General features: G+C 45.0%; 1 protein-coding gene across 3 annotated transcripts; it reads right to left on the bottom strand.

Annotated features, from left to right (window-relative positions):
- Positions 1 to 14,995: 14,995 nt before the first annotated feature.
- Positions 14,996 to 19,711, bottom strand: LOC121560021 (keratinocyte differentiation factor 1). 3 transcript variants are annotated; one of them, XM_041873082.2, is made up of 4 exons: positions 19,640 to 19,711; positions 17,785 to 18,899; positions 17,338 to 17,415; positions 14,996 to 15,985 (listed from the first exon to the last, which is right to left on the bottom strand). In XM_041873082.2, exons 2-4 carry the CDS (start codon positions 18,878 to 18,880, stop codon positions 15,894 to 15,896), a joined length of 1,266 nt encoding a protein of 421 aa, XP_041729016.2. In that variant the 5' UTR covers positions 18,881 to 18,899; positions 19,640 to 19,711; the 3' UTR covers positions 14,996 to 15,893. The 3 variants fall into 3 exon arrangements, with proteins under 3 accessions (XP_041729016.2, XP_041729014.2, XP_041729015.2); XM_041873080.2 differs by lacking the exon at positions 19,640 to 19,711 and adding an exon at positions 19,438 to 19,633; XM_041873081.2 differs by lacking the exon at positions 19,640 to 19,711 and adding an exon at positions 19,459 to 19,633.

Here is a 19,711-nt window from a genome sequence, read left to right as displayed (position 1 = left end):
CTTGCCCATCTGCACTTGCGTTTGCCCGTCGATGTCGCCGCACCTGGTCACAGGCCCGAGCCACACTTCTCAGATCCGTTGCCAGCTACACTACCGGGGCCAACCGTCGGAGAATCCCTGCTCCCACCTACCATGTTGGTCAAAGGGTGTGGTTGTCGTCAAGGAACCTGCCACTCAGGGTGGAGTCGCAGAAGTTGGCACCCTCGGTTCATTGGCCCATTCCCTATCATAAGAGTGATTAGCCCAACTGCTGTCCGGCTCCAACTGCCTAATTCCATGAGGGTGCACCCCACTTTCCACGTGTCTAAGATTAAGCCCATTCATGAGAGTCCGCTGGTCCCTGCTGCGCCTTGTCCTCCTCCTCCACGGCTCGCCGATGGTGGTCTGGTTTACACCGTCCGCCGCCTGCTTCAGTCCAGACGGAGGGGTAGGGGTCTCCAGTACCTCATTGACTGGGAGGGCTATGGACCTGAGGAAAGGACCTGGGTGCCAGCTAGTCGGATTGTGGATAGGACTCTCATCACCGCCTTCCACCAACGGCATCCTGATCAACCTGCAATCCGTAGGGGCCGCCCCAGAGGGATCCCTAACCGTCCTGCCCGCTCGGCTTCCTGTCCTGTGCCTGATCCTGTCTCGGGACCTGTCCCATCTCCCGACCACGGCCCTCCGGCTTCCTCCGAGGATGAGGGCGTTCGCTCGGGACCGTTCGGAGGAGTTCTAGCCCTCCTCCCGGCTCCCCTCCTCCCGCCCGGCGTGGTGTTGCTCTTGGGACTTCTGGGGCCGTCCCTTGGGGGGTTCTGTCATGAGCCCTCTCACTCCACCGGGTTACCACCTTAATGTGTTTCCACTATCTTCCACTCTGCTCATCTCTCTCTCTCTACTCAGCCTAACGAGCTCCACCTGTCCCTGCTCTGCTCGGCTCTAATTACTCTGCCAGCTGCGCTGCATTACCCACTAACCTCTCCCAGTATTTAAAGTCCTGTCTTTCAGCTCTCCTTTGTCAGATCGTCTGCAAAGCTCACACCGGAACCTGTGTGCTCGCGCTTCTGGCTCACCCTTGTTTTGTGACCCCGGACCTGCCTGATGCTTGGATACTCTTCTGCCCCAGGAAAACCAGACCTGCTTTCTGCCATTACGACTCCTCACTACTCTTCGACCCGGTAACTCTGACCAGCCTTCTGCCTTGCTACAACGTATTTGGATTTCCCTTGAACTGTACTTCTGCCTGTTTTCATCCGCCCCGTTGTGTCTGTGTTTCCTCCCCCAGGACTTCTGGACCACCAACCACCGAGCGTCATCGGACGCATCGCTGCCACTGGGGGGAGGCACAGACCCAGCACATTGGACGGGATAACCCCTGGAGCCTTCACTCACTCCCTACTTCCCTTTTCCCTTAAGTTTAAATAAACTTTCTGGTGTGACGCAATTGTGGTCCTCTTGTCGTCTGTCTGAACCGTGACAGGCACAGGTCCTAATCCAGGCACTTGTCATCTCCCGTCTGGATTACTGCAACTTGCTGTTGGCTGGGCTCCCTGCCTGTGCCATTAAACCCCTACAACTTATCCAGAACGCTGCAGCCCGTCTGTTGTTCAACCTTCCCAAGTTCTCTCATGTCACCCCGCTCCTCCGCACACTCCACTGGCTTCCAGTTGAGGCTCGCATCTACTACAAGACCATGGTGCTTGCCTACGGAGCTGTGAGGGGAACGGCACCTCCTTACCTTCAGGCTCTGATCAGACCCTACACCCAAACGAGGGCACTACGTTTATCCACCTCTGGCCTGCTGGCCCCCCTACCTCTACGGAAGCACAGTTCCCGCTCAGCCCAGTCAGCTATTCGCTGCTCTGGCACCCCAATGGTGGAACAAGCTCCCCCACGACGCCAGGACAGCGGAGTCACTGACCACCTTCCGGAGACACTTGAAACCCTACCTCTTTAAGGAATACCTGGAATAGTATAAAAGTAATCCTTCTACCCCCCCCCATAAAAAAAAGAAGGAAAAAAAAGTGGTTGTCCCACTGGCTATCATAAGTTGAATGCACCAATTTGTAAGTCGCTCTGGATAAGAGCGTCTGCTAAATGAGGTAAATGTAAATGTAAAGTGGCACATGGCAGGCTGATCTTACCTCCAACACTGGAGAGGAATGGATCGATATTGGGTGTTCCACTACCTCCAAAGCCCTCCATAGGATTAGTCCAAAGAAGAGCCGTGCTGATCAGTAGCTCCATCAGAAGTACAGTATGTGAAGTTTATCCCCAGCCATGATCTCTCTGTGCTCTGTGTAGTTGTACCACCACTCTCTCTCTACAGCCCCGATGTCTTCTAATTAAAGGTTAGCACATGACTTACACTTTAGCTTTGACCAATGCGAACTCATCTGACTAAACACAAACCACATAAATGCATTGCGGTTTATGGACTTATCACAGCTGTAATTTCGACAGCTCTTGGCTGATGGGCAGTGACATATTTCAAACTTTACTTATTTGCGACTGATGTCCATGCCATCTATTTTGTGGATCCTGCTCAATGCATTTGGAGGCCACATTTCCAAATGAATGGGAAAGATTGGCACCATCACTCATTCATTTTCGATTTAGGCCTGCATATTTCTCCTAATGCAATAGAGGGACCTATAAAACAAATGATATGGACTCAGGGCAATTTTCAACTATTAAAACCTGAGCATTATTGAGGTTATGAGGTACTACAAGGTTTTCCACAATATACATTGAACAAAAATATAAATGCAACATGCAATACTTTCAAAGATTGTACTGAGTTACAGTTCATATAAGGAAATCAGTAAATTGAAATAAATTCATTAGGCCCTAATCTATGGATTTCACATGACTGGGAATACAGATATGCATCTTTTGGTCACAGATACCTTTAAAAAAAAAGTAGGGGCGTGGATTAGAAAACCAGTCAGTATTTGGTGTGATCACCATTTGCCTCATGCAGCACGACACATATCCTTCACATAGAGTTGATCAGGTTGTTGATTGTGGCCTGTGGAATGTTGTCCCACTCCTCTTCAATGGCTGTGCGAAGTTGCTGGATATTGGCAGGAACTCGAACACACTGTCGTACACAACAATCCAGAGTATCCCAAACATGCTCAATGGGTGACATGTCTGGTGAGTATACAGGCCATTGAAGAACTGGGACATTTTCAGCTTCCAGGAATTGTATACAGATCCTTGCGACATGGTGCCATGCATTATCATGCTGAAACATGAGGTGATGGTGGCAGATGAATGGCACAACAATGGGCCTCGGGATCGTGTCACGGTATCTCTGTACATTAAAATTACCATCAATAAAATGCAATTGTGTTCGATGTCCGTAGCTTATGCCTGCCCATACCATAACCCCACTGCCACCATGAGGCACTCTGTTCACAACGTTGACATCAGCAAACCGCTCGCCCACACAATGCTATACACGCTGTCTGCCATCTGCCCGATACAGTTCAAACCGGGATTCATCCATGAAGAGCACACTTCTCCAGTGTGCCAGTGGCCATCAAAGATGAGCATTTGCCCACTGAAGTCGGTTACGACGCCAAACTGCAGTCAGGTCAAGACCCTGGTGAGGACGACGAGCATGCAGATGAGCTTCCCCGAGACAGTTTCTGACAGTTTGTGCCGCAGACCATCCCACAGGTGAAGAAGCCAGATGTGGAGGTCCTGGGCTAGCATGGTTACACTTGGTCTGCGGTTGTGAGGCCGGTTGGACATACTGCCAAATTCTATAAAACAACACATTTTAGGATGGCCTTTTATAGTCCCCAGCACAAGGTGCACCTGTGTAATGATCATGCTGTTTAATCAGCTTCTTGATACGCCACACCTGTCAGGTGGATGGATTATCTTGGCAAAGGAGAAATGTTCCCTAACAGTGATGTAAGCACATTTTTGCACAAAATTTGTGATCAATAAGCTTTTTGTCCATATGGAACATTTCTGTTATCTTTTATTTCAGCTCATGAAACATGGGACCAACACTTTACATGTTGCGTTTATATTTTTGTTCAGTGTAATTTTACACACTGAGGCCCAAATACTATGACACAAAAGCAACTATTTGTGGAAGCCTTCCATTGACATCAATGCATGATTCTTTACCAAGTTAAGCTCATGTCGCTTCCTGAGCCCTAGAAGTACAATCGCCCCAGACAGAAAACACCTTAGCTTGTAGCTTCCTGAGCCCTAGAAGTACAATCGCCCCAGACAGAAAACACCTTAGCTTGTAGCTTCCTGAGCCCTAGAAGTACAATCGCCCCAGACAGAAAACACCTTAGCTTGTAGCTTCCTGAGCCCTAGAAGTACAATCGCCCCAGACAGAAAACACCTTAGCTTGTAGCTTCCTGAGCCCTAGAAGTACAATCGCCCCAGACAGAAAACACCTTAGCTTGTAGCTTCCTGAGCCCTAGAAGTACAATCGCCCCAGACAGAAAACACCTTAGCTTGTAGCTTCCTGAGCCCTAGAAGTACAATCACCCCAGACAGAAAACACCTTAGCTTCTCTGGGTCAGTGGTATTCCATGCAATCACACTTGTGGATCTCAAGTTCAGATTTCACCGTGAAAAATGGAGAGCATGAAAATGTGATGAATTAGGGGAGACCGGGGCACAAAGTAACACTTTTAGGCTTTTCTTTATTTTGAAAATATTATTTGTGGTAGATTTTATACAAACAACATACATATCTTAGCTACCTACCATTACACACTGTAACAATGTTTCTAGGACATACATCGTTTACAATTAAACCGAAAGTGGCGGAAGTTAAATGCCCCCCTTGTATTTCTTACAGGCCTTTTTTATTTAAAAACAAATCTTTATTCAACTAGGCAAGTCAGTTATGAACAAATTCTTATTTACAATGACGGCCTACCAAAAGGCAAAAGGCCTCCTGCGGTGACGGGGGCTGGGATTAAACATAAATAAATAAATAAAATATATAAGATATAGGACAAAACACACATCACGACAAGAGAGACAACACAACACTACATAAAGAGAGACCTAAGACAACCACATAGCATGGCAGCAACACATGACAACAACATGGTAGCAACACAACATGGCAGCAGCACAACATGATAGCAGCACAAAACATGGTACAAACATTTTGGGCACAGACAACAGCACAAAGGGCAAGAAGGTAGAGACAACAATACATCACGCGAAGCAGCCACAACTGTCAGTAAGATTGTCCATGATTGAGTCTTTGAATGAAGAGATGGAGATAAAACTGTCCAGTTTGAGTGTTTTTTGCAGCTCGTTCCAGTCGCTAGCTACCGCTAACTGAAAAGAGGAGCGACCCAGGGATGTGTGTGCTTTGGGGATCTTTAACAGAATGTGACTGGCAGAACATGTGTTGTATGTGGAGGATGAGGGCTGCAGTAGGTATCTCAGATAGGGGGGAGTGAGGCCTAAGAGGGTTTTATAAATAAATGTCAACCAGTGGGTCTTGCGACGGGTATACAGAGATTACCAGTTTACAGAGGAGTATAGAGTGCAGTGATGTGTCCTATAAGGAGCATTGGTGGCAAATCTGATGGCCTAATGGTAAAGAACATCTAGCCGCTCGAGAGCACCCTTACCTGCCTATCTATAAATTACGTCTCAGTAATCTAGCATGAGTAGGATGGTCATCTAAATCAGGGTTAGTTTGGCAGCTTGGGTGAAATAGGAGCGATTACGATAGAGGAAACCTGGAAACCAAGTCTAGATTTAACCTTAGTCTGCAGCTTTGATATGTTCTGACAGAAGGACATTGTACCGTGTAGCCATACTCCCAAGTACTTGTATGAGGTGACTACCTCAAGCTTTAAACCCTCAGAGGTAGTAATCACACCAGTGGGGAGAGGGGCATTCTTCTTGCCAAACCACATGACCTTTGTTTTGGAGGTGTTCAGAACAAGGTTAAAGGCAGAGAAAGCTTGTTGAACACTAAGAAAGCTTTGTTGTAGAGCAGGGGTGTCAAACTCATTTTAGCTCAGGGGCCACATGGAGGAAAATCTATTCCCAAGTGGGCCGGACCGGAAAAATCATGGTATATATAACTTAAAAACAACAACTTCAGATTGTTTTTGCTGGAGCCTGAGGACAGTGTGTCCAAAATAGTACAAGCACAACATCACTATTAATCATAAAACACGTCAAGTTTATTTGAAAATTCTAAAGAAAAAGAACACAAACACACAATGCCTCAGTGATTAACAGAACTGTTTCACAGATCACAGAACTATATCAGGGGGTCATTTCTCAGGCAGAAATGTAGATAAAAAGAATGAAATCCTGTTCCCCAAACAAGTGCAAGAACCACAGAGTCAAGAATAGGTTAAATATACAAATAAAATAAAATCTATTAAAAACAATAGTACATCAACATAAAAACATATAAACATAAAGCTGGAGCCTGAGGACAGTGTGTCCAAAAGCACAACATCACTATTAATCATAAAACACCTCAAGTTATTTGAAAGTTCTGAGGACAAAGAACACACAAACACACAATGCCTCAGTGATTCACAGAAGTATATCACAGATCACATAACTATATCAGGGTGTCTCATGTAGCACTTTAAGTGGGGTTGCATAGTTTATTTGACTCCTGATACCTGGCATCTTTTAGCTTTCACCAGCGCATCAATATCAGGCGTCACATCCTGAGTGGCAGCCAACTTCAGGATGTGATTCAAGTGCTTGTGCGTGAGCCTTGAGCACAGCTTTGTTTTATTTATGCTCATTACAGAGAAAACTTGCTCACAAAGATATGTGGTTCCAAACATGCACAACAGTTTTGCAGCGAGGGCTGTCAAGTTGGGGTAACCTGGCAAGAGATTCTGATTAAATGTGTCCAAGCCAGCTGCGGCAAATTTGCCCTTCAAATCCGAGTCACACTGCAAGTCTATTATTTCAAGTTGGATGCTGACGGGCAGATCAGAGGGATTCACGGTGAATGGCGAGCAAAAAACGTTGAAGTCTTTCTCCAGTTCACCAAAAATCTGAAAGCGTTGCTCAAACTCCCGTAACAGTCCCGTTATTTTATCTTTGAACCGCTTCATGTCTGCCACATGTTGGGTCGCGCACAAATTTTTCAGACAGGGGAAGTGAGCTGCATCACCACCGGCAAGTTGCGTCTCCCACAATGACAGCTTCAACTTGAAAAAACGTATGCTGTCATAATACTGCGTGACAACTTTGTTGCGCCCTTGCAGCTGTTTGTTCAAGTTATTCAGGTGCTCTGTAACATCCACCATAAATGCAAGGTCCTGCATCCATTCTGCGGAATGGAATTCTAACACTGTTCAATTTCTTCTCGTAAATCAAAGAAACGCCTCAGCACCTCGGCTTAACCATCTTACCTCAGTGTGGTATGGCAGGCCATAGATGTGGTCTTTCTCTCTGAGAAGGCTGTCAAACTGACGGTGATTCAGGCTTCTGGATCGGATGAAATTAACAGTTTGGATGACCACCTTCATGACGTTATCCATCTTTAATGACTTGCAACACAAAGCCTCCTGGTGCAAAATACAGTGAAAAGTCAAAAAATCACGTCCTCCATTTGCAGATTGCACTTTCTCTCTGAACTTTGTCACAACGCCTGCTTTTTTCCCGATCATTGAGGGCGCACCATCTGTAGCCAGGCTGACAGCGCGGGACCAGTCCACTCCGACCCTGTCCAGCGCGCCCGACGAGTGCGGTAAAAATATCAGCTGCTGTCGTTGTATCTGTCATCGGCACCAACTCCACGAACTCCTCGGTGACGGTCAATGTGTCATCAACTCCGCGGATGAAAATGGCCAGTTGTGCAACATCTGTAATGTCCGTGCTTTCATCAATTGCAACCGAAAACGTAATAAATGACTTTACTTTTTGCTTCAACTGGCTGTCCAAATCCACTGAAAGATCGGAAATCCTGTCTGCAACTGTGTTTCTTGTCAGGCTGATATTTACAAAAGCCTGACGCTTTTCAGGGCACACAATCTCAGCTGCCTTCATCATGCATGTTTTTACAAATTCACCCTCACTAAATGGTTTTGAAGCCACTGCGATTTCATTAGCAATGAGGTAGCTAGCTTTCACTGCAGCGTCACTGATGTCTCGGCTGTGAGTAAACACAGACTTGACCTACTTGCTCTGCCCCGGTATAAACAGTTTGCTTGCTTAACACAATTGCTATTGGAACAGCAGTTTATTTTATTGAAAAATTGCAGCGCATTTTTATACTTTACAAAATCATCTCGCGGGCCGGATTAAACCCGTTTGCGGGCCTGATCCGGCCCGCGGGCCGGACGTTTGACACTCCTGTTGTAGAGCGTTCAACACAAAATCCGGGGAGGGGCCAGCTGAGTATAAGACTGTATCATCTGCATAAAAATGGATGAGAGAGCTTCCTACTGCCTGAGCTATGTTGTTGATGTAAATTGAGAAGAGCGTGGGGCCTAGGATCGAGCCTTGGGGTACTCCCTCGGTGACAGGTAGTGGCTGAGACAGCAGATGTTTTGACTTTATACACTGCACTCTTTGAGAGAGGTGGTTAGCAAACCAGGCCAAAGACCCCTCAGAGACACCAATACTCCATAGCGGGACCACAAGAATGGAATGGTCTACCGTTTCAAAAGCCAATAAAAATAGCAGCACAACATTGCTTAGAATCAAGGGCAATGGTGATATCCTTTAGGACCTTTAAGGTTGCGGTGACGCATCCATAAACTGAGCAGAAACCAGATTGCATACCAGAAAGAATACTATAGACAGCATGAAAGCCAGTCAGTTGACAAGTTTTTCCAACACTTTTGATAAACAGGGCAAAATAGAAATTGGCCTATAACAGTTAGGATCAGCTTGATCTTCCCCTTTAAATAAAGGACGCACCGTGGCTGCCTTCCAAGCAATGGGAACCTCCCCAGAGAGGAGAGACAGGTTAAAAATGTCAGAGCTAGGCTTGGCGATGATAGGGGCAGCAACCTTAAAGAAGAAAGGGTCTAAACCATCTGACCCAAATGTTTTTTGGGGGTCAAGTTTAAGGAGCTCCTTTAGCACCTCGGACTCAGTGACAGGGGCAGGGGGAAAAGAGGGAGGAGCATTGGGGCTAGTCGCATTAGAAGGGGTGGGAGATGAGAAAATGTTGGACGGGCAATGAGGCATGGTTGAGTCAAATAGGAATCCTGACTTAATGAAGTGGTGATTAAAGAGCTCAGCCATGTGCTCTTTGTCAGTAACAACTGCATCATCAACATTAAGGGACATGGGCAGCTGTGAGGACGATGGTTTATTCTCCAGGTCTTTAACCGTTTTCCAGAACTTCTTGGGGTTTGACCCACAGAGAGAGAACTGCTCCTTAAATAACTAACTTTGGCCTTCCGGATAGCCTGAGTGCACTTACTTCTCATTTGCCTGAACGAGAGCCAGTCAGCCTGAGTATGCGTGTGCCGAGCCTTTCGCCAAATGGAATTCTTGAGGTGGAGTAACTCTGCCAGATCACGGTCGAACCAGGGACTGAACCTGTTTTTAATTCTCATTTTCTTTATGGGGGTGTGTTTGTTAACAATACCACTAAAAATATCAAAAAATAAGGTCCAAGCGTCTTCAACAGAGGGGATCAAGCTGATTCTATACCAATTTACAGAGGCCAGATCATGAAGGAAGGCTTGCTCATTAAAGTTTTTTTAGCAAGCGTCTATGACAAATCAGGACAGGTCGTTTCACTGAGCAGCCATTACGAACACAGTGATCACTAAGGTCATCACAGAAACACCAGACTGATACCTATCAGGATTATTTGTGAGGAGAACATCAAGGAGAGGAGCCTTTTCTGGGTGTTTTACTTTGTGCCCCGGTCTCTCCTACCCTGAGCTACTGTATAATTAAAAGATGCATATTGTCTACATCTGAATGTGTTGTTTTACAACGTTATAAACATACAGACCAGACTAGATTCAATCCGATCTGCCCTTTTCGGCTATGCACCTTTTAAAGGCAATGTTTCCGTGTTGGCGGGGACTGCATTCACGGTAAACGCTGCATATGTCGGATCAATCGGAAATTACCGTTGAATGTAAATCGCGCTATAACGTGGAGCTTCCGTGGTCCGGATTGAATCTAGGCCCTAGTCCCCCAGCCAAAAACAGTACTGCTTTGTCCCAGTTTACTGTTCCCACAGTATCTTGCTATGACATTGGCATTCACATGAAATAAACGTCACTCACCACCAACTATTTTCTGAAGATGTGAATGATCTTATGTTATCTATAGAGAGTGATGAGAGAGGTGCTGTCACCCCAGTTTCTTTTTATGCACACCCACAAAGTAGAAGTGGTCCACATCACTTACTGTAACACCCTCTGAAAAAAGTGATATTCTCTAATCTCCAATAGGTGGAATTTGTGCTGATTGAGATCGAATGCTTTGATAAATAGGAATGATTCTTGCTACCGCTTTTGTGTGCACTCACAGGGCATCATTCCTCACCCACCTTCTATAAGACTTCATAACCAAATGTCACTTATGACAATAATCTACAGTCAGGTCCAAAATTATTGGCACCCTTTATAAAGATAAGCTATATTGTATGCTAAACAAATTGGGAGATTTTATTATTTTATACTAATACAATTGCTCAGAGAAAGAGATTTTATTCAGCAAGTAATATCATTTTTCATTTTTTAAGATGGATGCCAATAATGTTGACCCCTCTGTTTTCAATACCTCAACTTGCGAGGATAACGGCACTGAACCTTTTTCTAAAACGTTTTATGAGATTGGAGAACACTTTGGGAGTGTGATTAGAAGGAGTCAGGTGCAGGAGGGTAAATCACCGAATACAGAGTTCATTCCGTCGTACACAGTTGCGCTGGATAGCGACAACAAAATACAGGCACAGGGGAATAATCTACCCTGGCAATACAAGGTACGGGTAGCTCCACCGAGCTACACTCAACTCACATAAACAATCACCCACAATGACAAGGGGGCAGAGGGAACACTTATACACTGACTAATGAGGGGATAAGAACCAGGTGTGTGTAATTGACAAGACAAGACAAATGGAGTGATGATAAATGAATCGGCAGTAGCTAGTAAGCCGGTGACGACGAACGCCGAAGCCTGCCTGAACAAGGAGGGGAGGCAGCCTCGGCAGAAGTTGTGATAGGGAGGGATCTTAGGCCATTCCTCCATACAGAATCTTTCCAGATTCTTGATATCCTTTGCGTGGTCCTTGCGTGGTCCTCTGTAGCTCAACTGGTAGAGCACGGCGCTTGTAACGCCAAGGTAGTGGGTTCGATCCCCGGGACAACCCATACACAAAAATGTATGCATGCATGACTGTAAGTCGCTTTGGATAAAAGCGTCTGCTAAATGGCATATAAAAAATAAAAAATAAATCCTTCGTCTGCGCTTATGGACTGCCCTCTTCAATTCAAAACACAGGTTTTCAATGGGGTTCAAGTCCAGAGACTGAGATGGCCATTGCCAAATGTTGATTTTGTGGTCAATTAACCATTTTGATGTGTGCTTGGGGTTATTTTCTTGCTGAAGATCCACTTGCTGCCAAGTTCCAGCCTCCTGGTAGAGGCAACCAGGTTTTTTGCAAAAATGTCCTGGTAAAGTTAATGATGCCATTGACCTTAACAAGGGCCCCAGGACCAGTGGAAGCAAAATAGCCCCAAAACATTGAAGATCCACCACCATATTCTACAGTAGGTATGGGGTTATTTTCTGCATATGCATCTTTCTTTCAATGCCAATCCACCACTGGTGTGCATGGCCACGGAGCTTTATTTTCATGTGATCTGAGCATAGCACCGGTTCCAATCCAAGTGCCAATGTCGTTTAGCAAACTCCAGGCGTTTACATTTGTTGGATTACCTGAAAATAGAGGTCTTTGGCCACGCACACCAGTGGTGGGTTTGGCGTCGAAAAGAAAGGATGTCACGCTGCCTGCTTAGCGAGTACCACTTCCTCCTGATTCGGCTCATACCAAAGCTCGAACCCAGGACCTCTGACAAAGACCTCACCTCCAGCCTCACCTCTTTTTTTAGATTAGATTAATTTATTAGTCACATGCACAGGGTCGCAGATGTAATTGCAGCGTACTGTGATGAACAATTATATGTTGGGGCTTTTCTATTTTACATTTCTGTGTTCTATGATTGTGCTTTTCTAATCACAGTTTTCTGTGTTCATGCAAGTGACCTGATTGAGCGAATCCTCACTATCAGTATCTGCAATTAGGCAGTACGCCCAGACCTTTGTTTTGAGAATGAAAGATATAATAATATGCCATTTAGCAGACGCTTTTATCCAAAGCGACTTACAGTCATGTGTGCATACATTTTTACGTATGGGTGGTCCCGGGGATCGAACCCACTACCCTGGCGTTACAAGTGCCATGCTCTACCAATTGAGCTACAGAGGACCACTCAGTTTCAAGGTTTCAGCTTAGAGAAGAAGCCTCGTGAGGTATTGGTCTGTCACATGCATGACCCAGTATTGGTCGGTCACATGAATGAAGCAAACGTTAATGAATTAATTATGAATAAGCTAAACCATGCAAATATGACTTGTCTGCAGTATATAAGAGAACTAACGGGACTGCCCCGAGAGAGCTCCTAACAGACGTTCACTATGGTGCATCAAGTTTGTTGGAACCTCTCCAGTTAACTGTTAATAAACAATGATTCATTTAAGATTTACTTCGAGTGTCCCTGTGTAAGAATTTCCACGACAGTACAGTGAAATCCTTAAGTGCCGAGCTCCAACAGTGCAGGTCAAAAAGAGAAGTGAATGAAACAATAATACAAATAATAATCATATATACACTGAGTATACCAAACATTAGGAACACCTTCCTAATATTGAGTTGCACTGAGTTGTGTCAGATATTACTGCCATTTGTATTTGTATTTATTATGGATCCCCATTAGTTCCTGCCAAAGCAGCAGATACTTTTCCTGGGGTCCATCAAAATTAAGGCAGTTATATACAATTAAAAACATTACATTATATTTCACAACACATTGGTAATAGAAGTGACTATGTGTGTATGTGTTCACCGAAACATGTATGGAGCCAGCACATGGAGACTTCCAAGATGAGTCCAGACTGACATACATGTACGGGCGAGACCTGGCACTCTGCATAAACATTTTACTAGACACAACTTTTAATTGTAGTCTTTTTTTATTATTGAATTTAATGGTATCAGTCAATATGGGGAGGGAGAAACCCTGTGTGTTCTGCACCAGGATCAGGAAACTCCTGTTGTATATGGAATACCACACAGGAAGATATAACCACTCCGACATGTTTGCCAAGGTAGCCCCATTACCACCACACAGAATTGTCGATAGGCACAGTACCAGTATCGGTTGGGAATGACAATGAAAGGTGCACATTGTTATATTAGCAGAACACTGCTTCTATGGTATTATGTAAAGGGTTGTTTATTCTACATGGACCTGTTACTACATTTGAAAGTTATCAAAACACATAGTTTAGAATATCTACATAAATTCAGCAATTGCATTCTTCTCATATTGCTCTGTAGGCTACTGACCTATTATTTAAAGCTTCCTCCGGCATCTTACCATACATCTGCCTGTAGTTATTAAACTCAACCTGCAGGAGGTTTGTTTGTGATTGAGTGGGGAGAAACAGCTGCGGGCAAGGTTCTGACAGATAGGTGTGTCTTGGTGTGTCAAGGACACACCCAAGAAACACCCATAATCAAACCACACACCCAAGCCAACCCAAAAACAAGGCCAAATCAGCAGGTGCAGTTCCCCTTTAAGCTGGAGCAGGTCAACAATTTTCAGTTATTGTGGTACGCTGCTCCCTCCTGTGGTCATTTAAACTGACACCAGGGCAAGAAGGGTTTGGATGTAACCTGCATTAGGTTAACGTTTTTAACACAATTCAATCCTTCCAAACATAATCATACATACATGAATCGAGACCATAAACTCAATGACACGTAAATCTGTTATCCACAGCAAACTTGGGGTCTTTGTATGCTTATTGAAATATGTCAACATCCAAGGAGAGAAGAGACATTCTCTGTGCCATTCGGTTTAGAGAAGGCATGTATACGGTCATGTGACCTCGCATGAGGTGTCAGTTGTGAAATAACTATAATTTACATGACACCTCACACAGGTAGAACTGGAATGGAGAGGGGGCAGATAGCCAGGGAAAACAGAAACGAACCACAACAGAGCTTCGGGACACATTTCTTCATAGTGCACCCCTCCTTTGCGATGAACTACTCAGGACAAACAGCATGATTTTATCTCCTCTTGTCAAAACCAGTCAAACGAGTTACTCCTTTTTCACTGAGGGCGGAAATAGACTGACGACACACTGACCTGGGGGGAGAAGGCTGACAACACAGTAATTTGAGAGACGGGGAGAAATACAGAGAGTGCTGAAAAAGTAGCCCAACAACATTGCACAAACATGTTGCTGTGACAGGGAGAGCAGGCAAAACAAGAATGCAGGAGTAGTTAGTGTTGAAAGAATATACAGCGATGCCCGTTAACACATTACATGGGAAGGAAAGAGTGAAATCTTGACAATAAAATACCAGTACAGGCTTCTTAGAAATGTAGTAGCCTACATTAGATCTTTCTTCTGCTGCATAGCTGACCGTTAACATACATCTGATCGAATGACAAATTAGAGACTAACCCAACATCAAATACACAAACTCCCAAGTCTTCCCCAATAATACATATCTGTGCATAAACAGAGTAATTCTCAAGACTCAATGGACTGAATCCATCCTTGAGATCTGTGTTTAACTCAAGTCAAGCATTGGTGTCAATGGAAATCTCATGAACAGATCTCAAGTTAGGATGCAGTCCAATGTGCATACCGAAACAATAAGCATACTCTATTAGATTTAAGTTAACTATAATATATATATATAAATAAATTATAGAACAGTTTATTAAACAGTAGCAAGATGGCATAAACAGGCAAGGGGATTCATTCCTTTTTTTATTTGGATAAAAATGTAACTATACATTGACTTTTCTTTTTTTTTAATTGATCCAATGCCCCATTTCCAAAATAGATGTTTAGACAAACCAAGAAGCAAAGTTTACTTGGAAAAAAGTTTTGTAAAAAAAGAACTCCTTTAGACACTGAATGTAAAGTATGAAGCTAAGCCTGCTACTGGGTCCAAATGGCAGGGTGTCAATCTGCCCTAACGCACTGTCACACACAGTCACGCACGCACACAGTCACGCACGCACACACAGTCACGCACGCACACACAGTCACACACACTAAAACAGGGACGGTTACGCATTATGGTCAGTCACTTTACTGAGGACTGAGTTAAAATGGCATGGAGTGATTTTAGTGTCTCTGCTTGGAGTGGCAAGGCAACAACATAACTGGTATAAAAACAACTTGCAACATAGCACGCAAATACACAATAAAAGTCCATCGTTTTCTTCCCCTGTAAAAAAAATAAAATAATCCCTTGTTTTTCCGATGTTCAGATATGTGCCAATTGGGCACCCGTAGAGTGGTGCCACCATTTCTCCCTTCCCCCTTGTAAGCAGGCCTGAGTCCCACTCACGGATGGTTCCATGGTGTGGAAGGACATGCTGATTCCACACCAGAGTGAGGAGATGGCTTCAATAGTCCAACACTTAAGATCCTCTCTGTCACTCTGTCCTTATATTACAGTTCCAGGGAAGCATGACAGTGTTGGAGGAATGACAGGAAAGCATGACAGTGTTGGAGGAACAATAGGCTGATGAACAAACATTTCCCACTATCACACAACAGCCAGCCCCAGTTCGGTTGAGGCCCTTGATAAATGTTGTGCCCTGGACGTTGTGTTGACCTTGTCATGACGTTCAGAGGACGTGCAGCAGTGGGGCCCCTGACGAGTCGGTCTCTGTGTCATGCTGGTTGGGAGAGTAGGCTGTAGCTGAGCTGGAGGAGTAGGCTAGGAGGCCAAGAATAGAGAGACATGTACCAGCCAGTATTGGAATGACAGGCAGACAGACTACAAGGTATAACAATATTTGAAGTCACCACTTTAAAATGATAACTGATTACTGACCCACACTATACCATATGGACCGGTTTCCTGGACACAGATTAATCCCAGTCCTGGATTTAAAAGCCATTTCAACAGATTCTCCATTGAGCAGTTTTAGATCCAGGACTAGGTTTAATCTGTGTCCAGGAAACCAGCCCTTTATCAAATAAAGATAGAAAATGACATTCTGACAGCTGCTTCTGATATCCTGGCACACTCCCACAGTGTGAAAACACCAATGTTCCTCCATTCAAAAGGCACTGTAACAAGACTCCCTTTCACCTTCCATTCTCACCACTGTACAACTAAAAAAAGCTGTAATCGGTGTTACTCCCCTTATTACATAATAAACCGTCGACCATTATGTGGCAGGTATTTAATGTGACCTGATACACTGCCGGAGGGGGGCGGTATGCACCCACACTACCACCTACCCTGAGCAAATAGGGAACCTGAGATGGGATGCAAGGGGTGTATAGGGTGGCAGAGGAGGAGGAGGAGGAGGAGGAGTAATAGCCAGGAGAAAACAGCACACAGAAAAAGAAGGAATGCGAAGGCTTTTATTCTCCAGGAGTCACATCAAAGCATGGTATGCCACTGGAGAACAGAGAAGCGGTTAGAAAACGCCTGCAGCTGCGTTGAACATAGAGCCCCTCAGCTACCATGACTTACAGGAACAGTCAGTCAGCCCAGAGGTTAAGCCTACTACCTCTGCTGCCCCATAGAACCCAGGGTTGTGTTCATTAGGGCACGCAGCTAGAAATGTTTTAAAACCTTTTTTTTTTTTTTAAGTCTAGCTAGTCCTTCCCTGTTCGTCAGTTTTCTTCCATTTGATGCCTAAATGAACATTGCCCAGGACAAGTAAATGTAACCATTCCATGAGCCACAACAAGGAAACAATGTGTTATTATTTGGAAAACATGTTTTATCGGATCAGATATGATAGAGTATTTCCAGCGTAGAACAATTACACAAATGCTACAGAACCCGCCATACTGTAAAGGCAATACTGTATATAGATGCTGGCTCAGATTCAATATATATCTTATACAGTATAACATATATGGTATGGGGAAGTACAGGGTCTTGATATAGTAGTAGAGACTAGGGCACGTTTTGAAAAAGCATCTCAGAGGAGTACTGATCTAGGATCAGGTACCATATAATCTCATTCATTATGATATAAAATACTAAACTGATCCTATATCAGCACTCGTACTGTGAGACTTTGTGAATTCAAGTCCAGAAGTACTTACTTCTTCCACTGTAGTGCCTCATCTTCCTGGCTAGTTCGTCCGACTGGGTCAGCTCCGACACTTTCACCTCAGGCTCCACTGTGGTAAAAACACAATGTAGAGTTACTCAAACATAGATGTATATGAATGAATAGAAAATGGAGACTCAATGATATCGAAGAGGTGAGACAACGAACACTAGCGAACCAAAAGCATTTCAGCAGAGTCATCTATGGGGATGTGACTGACTATATCATTTTGGTATGCAACAGAAACATGTGAAGCAAGAATAGGGGGGGAAGTGTGTGGTTAAAGGGGAAAGTCATGAGGAATAAAATTCATTGTTGGATTTTCTCACTTAAATTGAAAGACAAAACTTTGTGTCACCCTTATTCTAGCAAGACCCTCAATACCTGAAATGCACTAGTTATGTTGAATGTATACATGAATGTAGTAACCCTCTCTTACTCTCACTGCTGTTAAATGTGTATGTCATTGTTTCATTGCCACTGTCAGGAAGGAGGGTCCCTCTGTCGTTCCTCCCGTTTGCTCGCGGCTGCTGGTGCACTGGCTCCTGGGAGTTGGAGTTTTTGTTCTTCTTGGCTTTGCGTGTGCTGATGCGGATCACACCATGCACCAGCCTGCACTCTGCCTCCTGCTGCTCCAGGTTGTAGTCCTGAGCAATGCTGCTGATCAGCTCGCTGATCTCATTGGTCTTCCTTGAGAACGACGAGTCAGATGTGCACTTGGCCAGTTGGTCGATCTGGTGCAGCGCGTAGAGCTCTAGAAGTTTCTTAGTGATGAGCGAGTCGATGTCCGTGCCGCTGTCGCTCAGGTCGTCCAGATCCAGGTCCTCCCGGGAGTAGATGGTGCTGGTGTTGCTGACAGGACGCTGGCTGTCGCCCTTGCCGCCCGTACGCGTCCGTTTGGGGCCCGACAACGAGGTGGGATAGACCACCGTCTGGCCCCCGATGCGGACGTCCTTGTAGCGGAAGCTGTCACTGGGAGGCAGCTTGGAGGGCTGCTTGGAAGGCTTGATGCTGGGCTCCAGAGGGATGCCGCAGGTGGGGTTGGACACGGACATGCCGTTAGGGGGGTGGGGCTGCTCAGCATCGGCCTTGCTGGGGTGGTCCGTGGAGCTCTCGTTGTTGACAGGCAGACAGGGATCCTGGCTGCCATATAAGCCACAGGTGAAGATACAGCAGAGGAGAGTCTTGCAGCCGCTCCAGCCCATAGAGGCACAGGAGCCACATGCATTTGTGCTCTGGGGAGAGTCTGCTGAGCCAGGGATGAAGCCCAGTGTCTCTGACCCCCGCCCGTTGACGTGTCGTGTTGGGGGGGCTCCTCTGCGGCCTTGCTGGCCCTCAGAGTGACGGGAGTGGTCTCCATGGTACTGTTCCCTTGTGTTGTGGTCGGCATGGGGGTCCTTGTAGGACTCTTGGCTTGCGGTACTGTCTCTAGAGATGGTGCGGCCCTGCTTATAGCCGTCAGCCCTGGTGCTGTGTCCGCTGTGTTGTTTGTCGTGGCGGGACTTCTGGGGAGCCCCTGTGCTGTGGCCAGGCATGGCTCAAAGCGCCTGGGACCTTTCAATGTGATGGGAACAATGGAATATGAACACTTTATAATAGTCATATCTAAACACAGTAATTATGCTTACTAATCATCTCTCTTTTGTCAGTCACAGTCACATGAAACATTTCCTGTTGCAACAAGTAGACTATTGACGTCAAACATTGAACTAATACTGTATTTTGAGATACATCCCATAGTTTGTTATTGTAGGCTACTTTGCAGATAGATGTTTTAACAATTATGCAATGTGAGAGAATGCAATATGAAAATGTAATCCAATTCTGATAACTTTCAAGTGGAATTGTCACAATGACTTTGTTTTGGATACATTTTCCGTGCGTGCGGCCGGCCTATTTTGATCAGGTAGGCTACCTTTGTAGGGTAATAAAGACATTTGGAAGTTTGTTAAATATTAGTGTTTATAGAATATTTACAGAAAACACAAATAACATGTCGCCTATAAGATCATTTTATGTCGGGGTAGAGTCAAGCTTGTTCGAAATTAGGATAAGCTTATTCATACGGTGAACATTTGAGAAGTTAATTTACCGCATAAATCGCTTGGGTTACCTTTGGTAACTCTTGACGCCGATAAAATTACGGAAGTCCGTACGGAAAACGTTTTCTTTGGGTCGAGTTTGTGTGTATCGGTTTCTCAACTCTCCAAATGTGTTTTCTTCACAACAAAGTATACAGATTTCAAGACAAATAGCTCGCTACCGACCCTACCCACTGATGACTAAACTCTTACTGGTAAATTCCACAGTGTTATGTTCCTTCGTCTCCCCGTGTAGGTTATTACCTGCGGCTACAGGTAAATCCT

Source organism: Coregonus clupeaformis, unplaced genomic scaffold (genome assembly GCF_020615455.1).
Source record: "Coregonus clupeaformis isolate EN_2021a unplaced genomic scaffold, ASM2061545v1 scaf0427, whole genome shotgun sequence".
NCBI classification, from domain to species: domain Eukaryota; kingdom Metazoa; phylum Chordata; class Actinopteri; order Salmoniformes; family Salmonidae; genus Coregonus; species Coregonus clupeaformis.
Note: the sequence above shows the minus strand (reverse complement) of the source record. Positions and strands in the feature narration are given on the sequence as shown.

What these genes read in the sequence shown, in the direction of transcription:
- LOC121560021 (XM_041873082.2), bottom strand. Translation starts at nt 18,880, where the DNA reads ATGCCTGGCCACAGCACAGGGGCTCCCCAGAAGTCCCGCCACGACAAA. An exon ending in CACATTTAACAGCAGTGAGA is followed by an intron (nt 17,416 to 17,784) that starts GTAAGAGAGGGT and finishes TTTTTACCACAG; the next exon opens with TGGAGCCTGAGGTGAAAGTG. An exon ending in GAGGCACTACAGTGGAAGAA is followed by an intron (nt 15,986 to 17,337) that starts GTAAGTACTTCT and finishes TTGGCCTCCTAG; the next exon opens with CCTACTCCTCCAGCTCAGCT.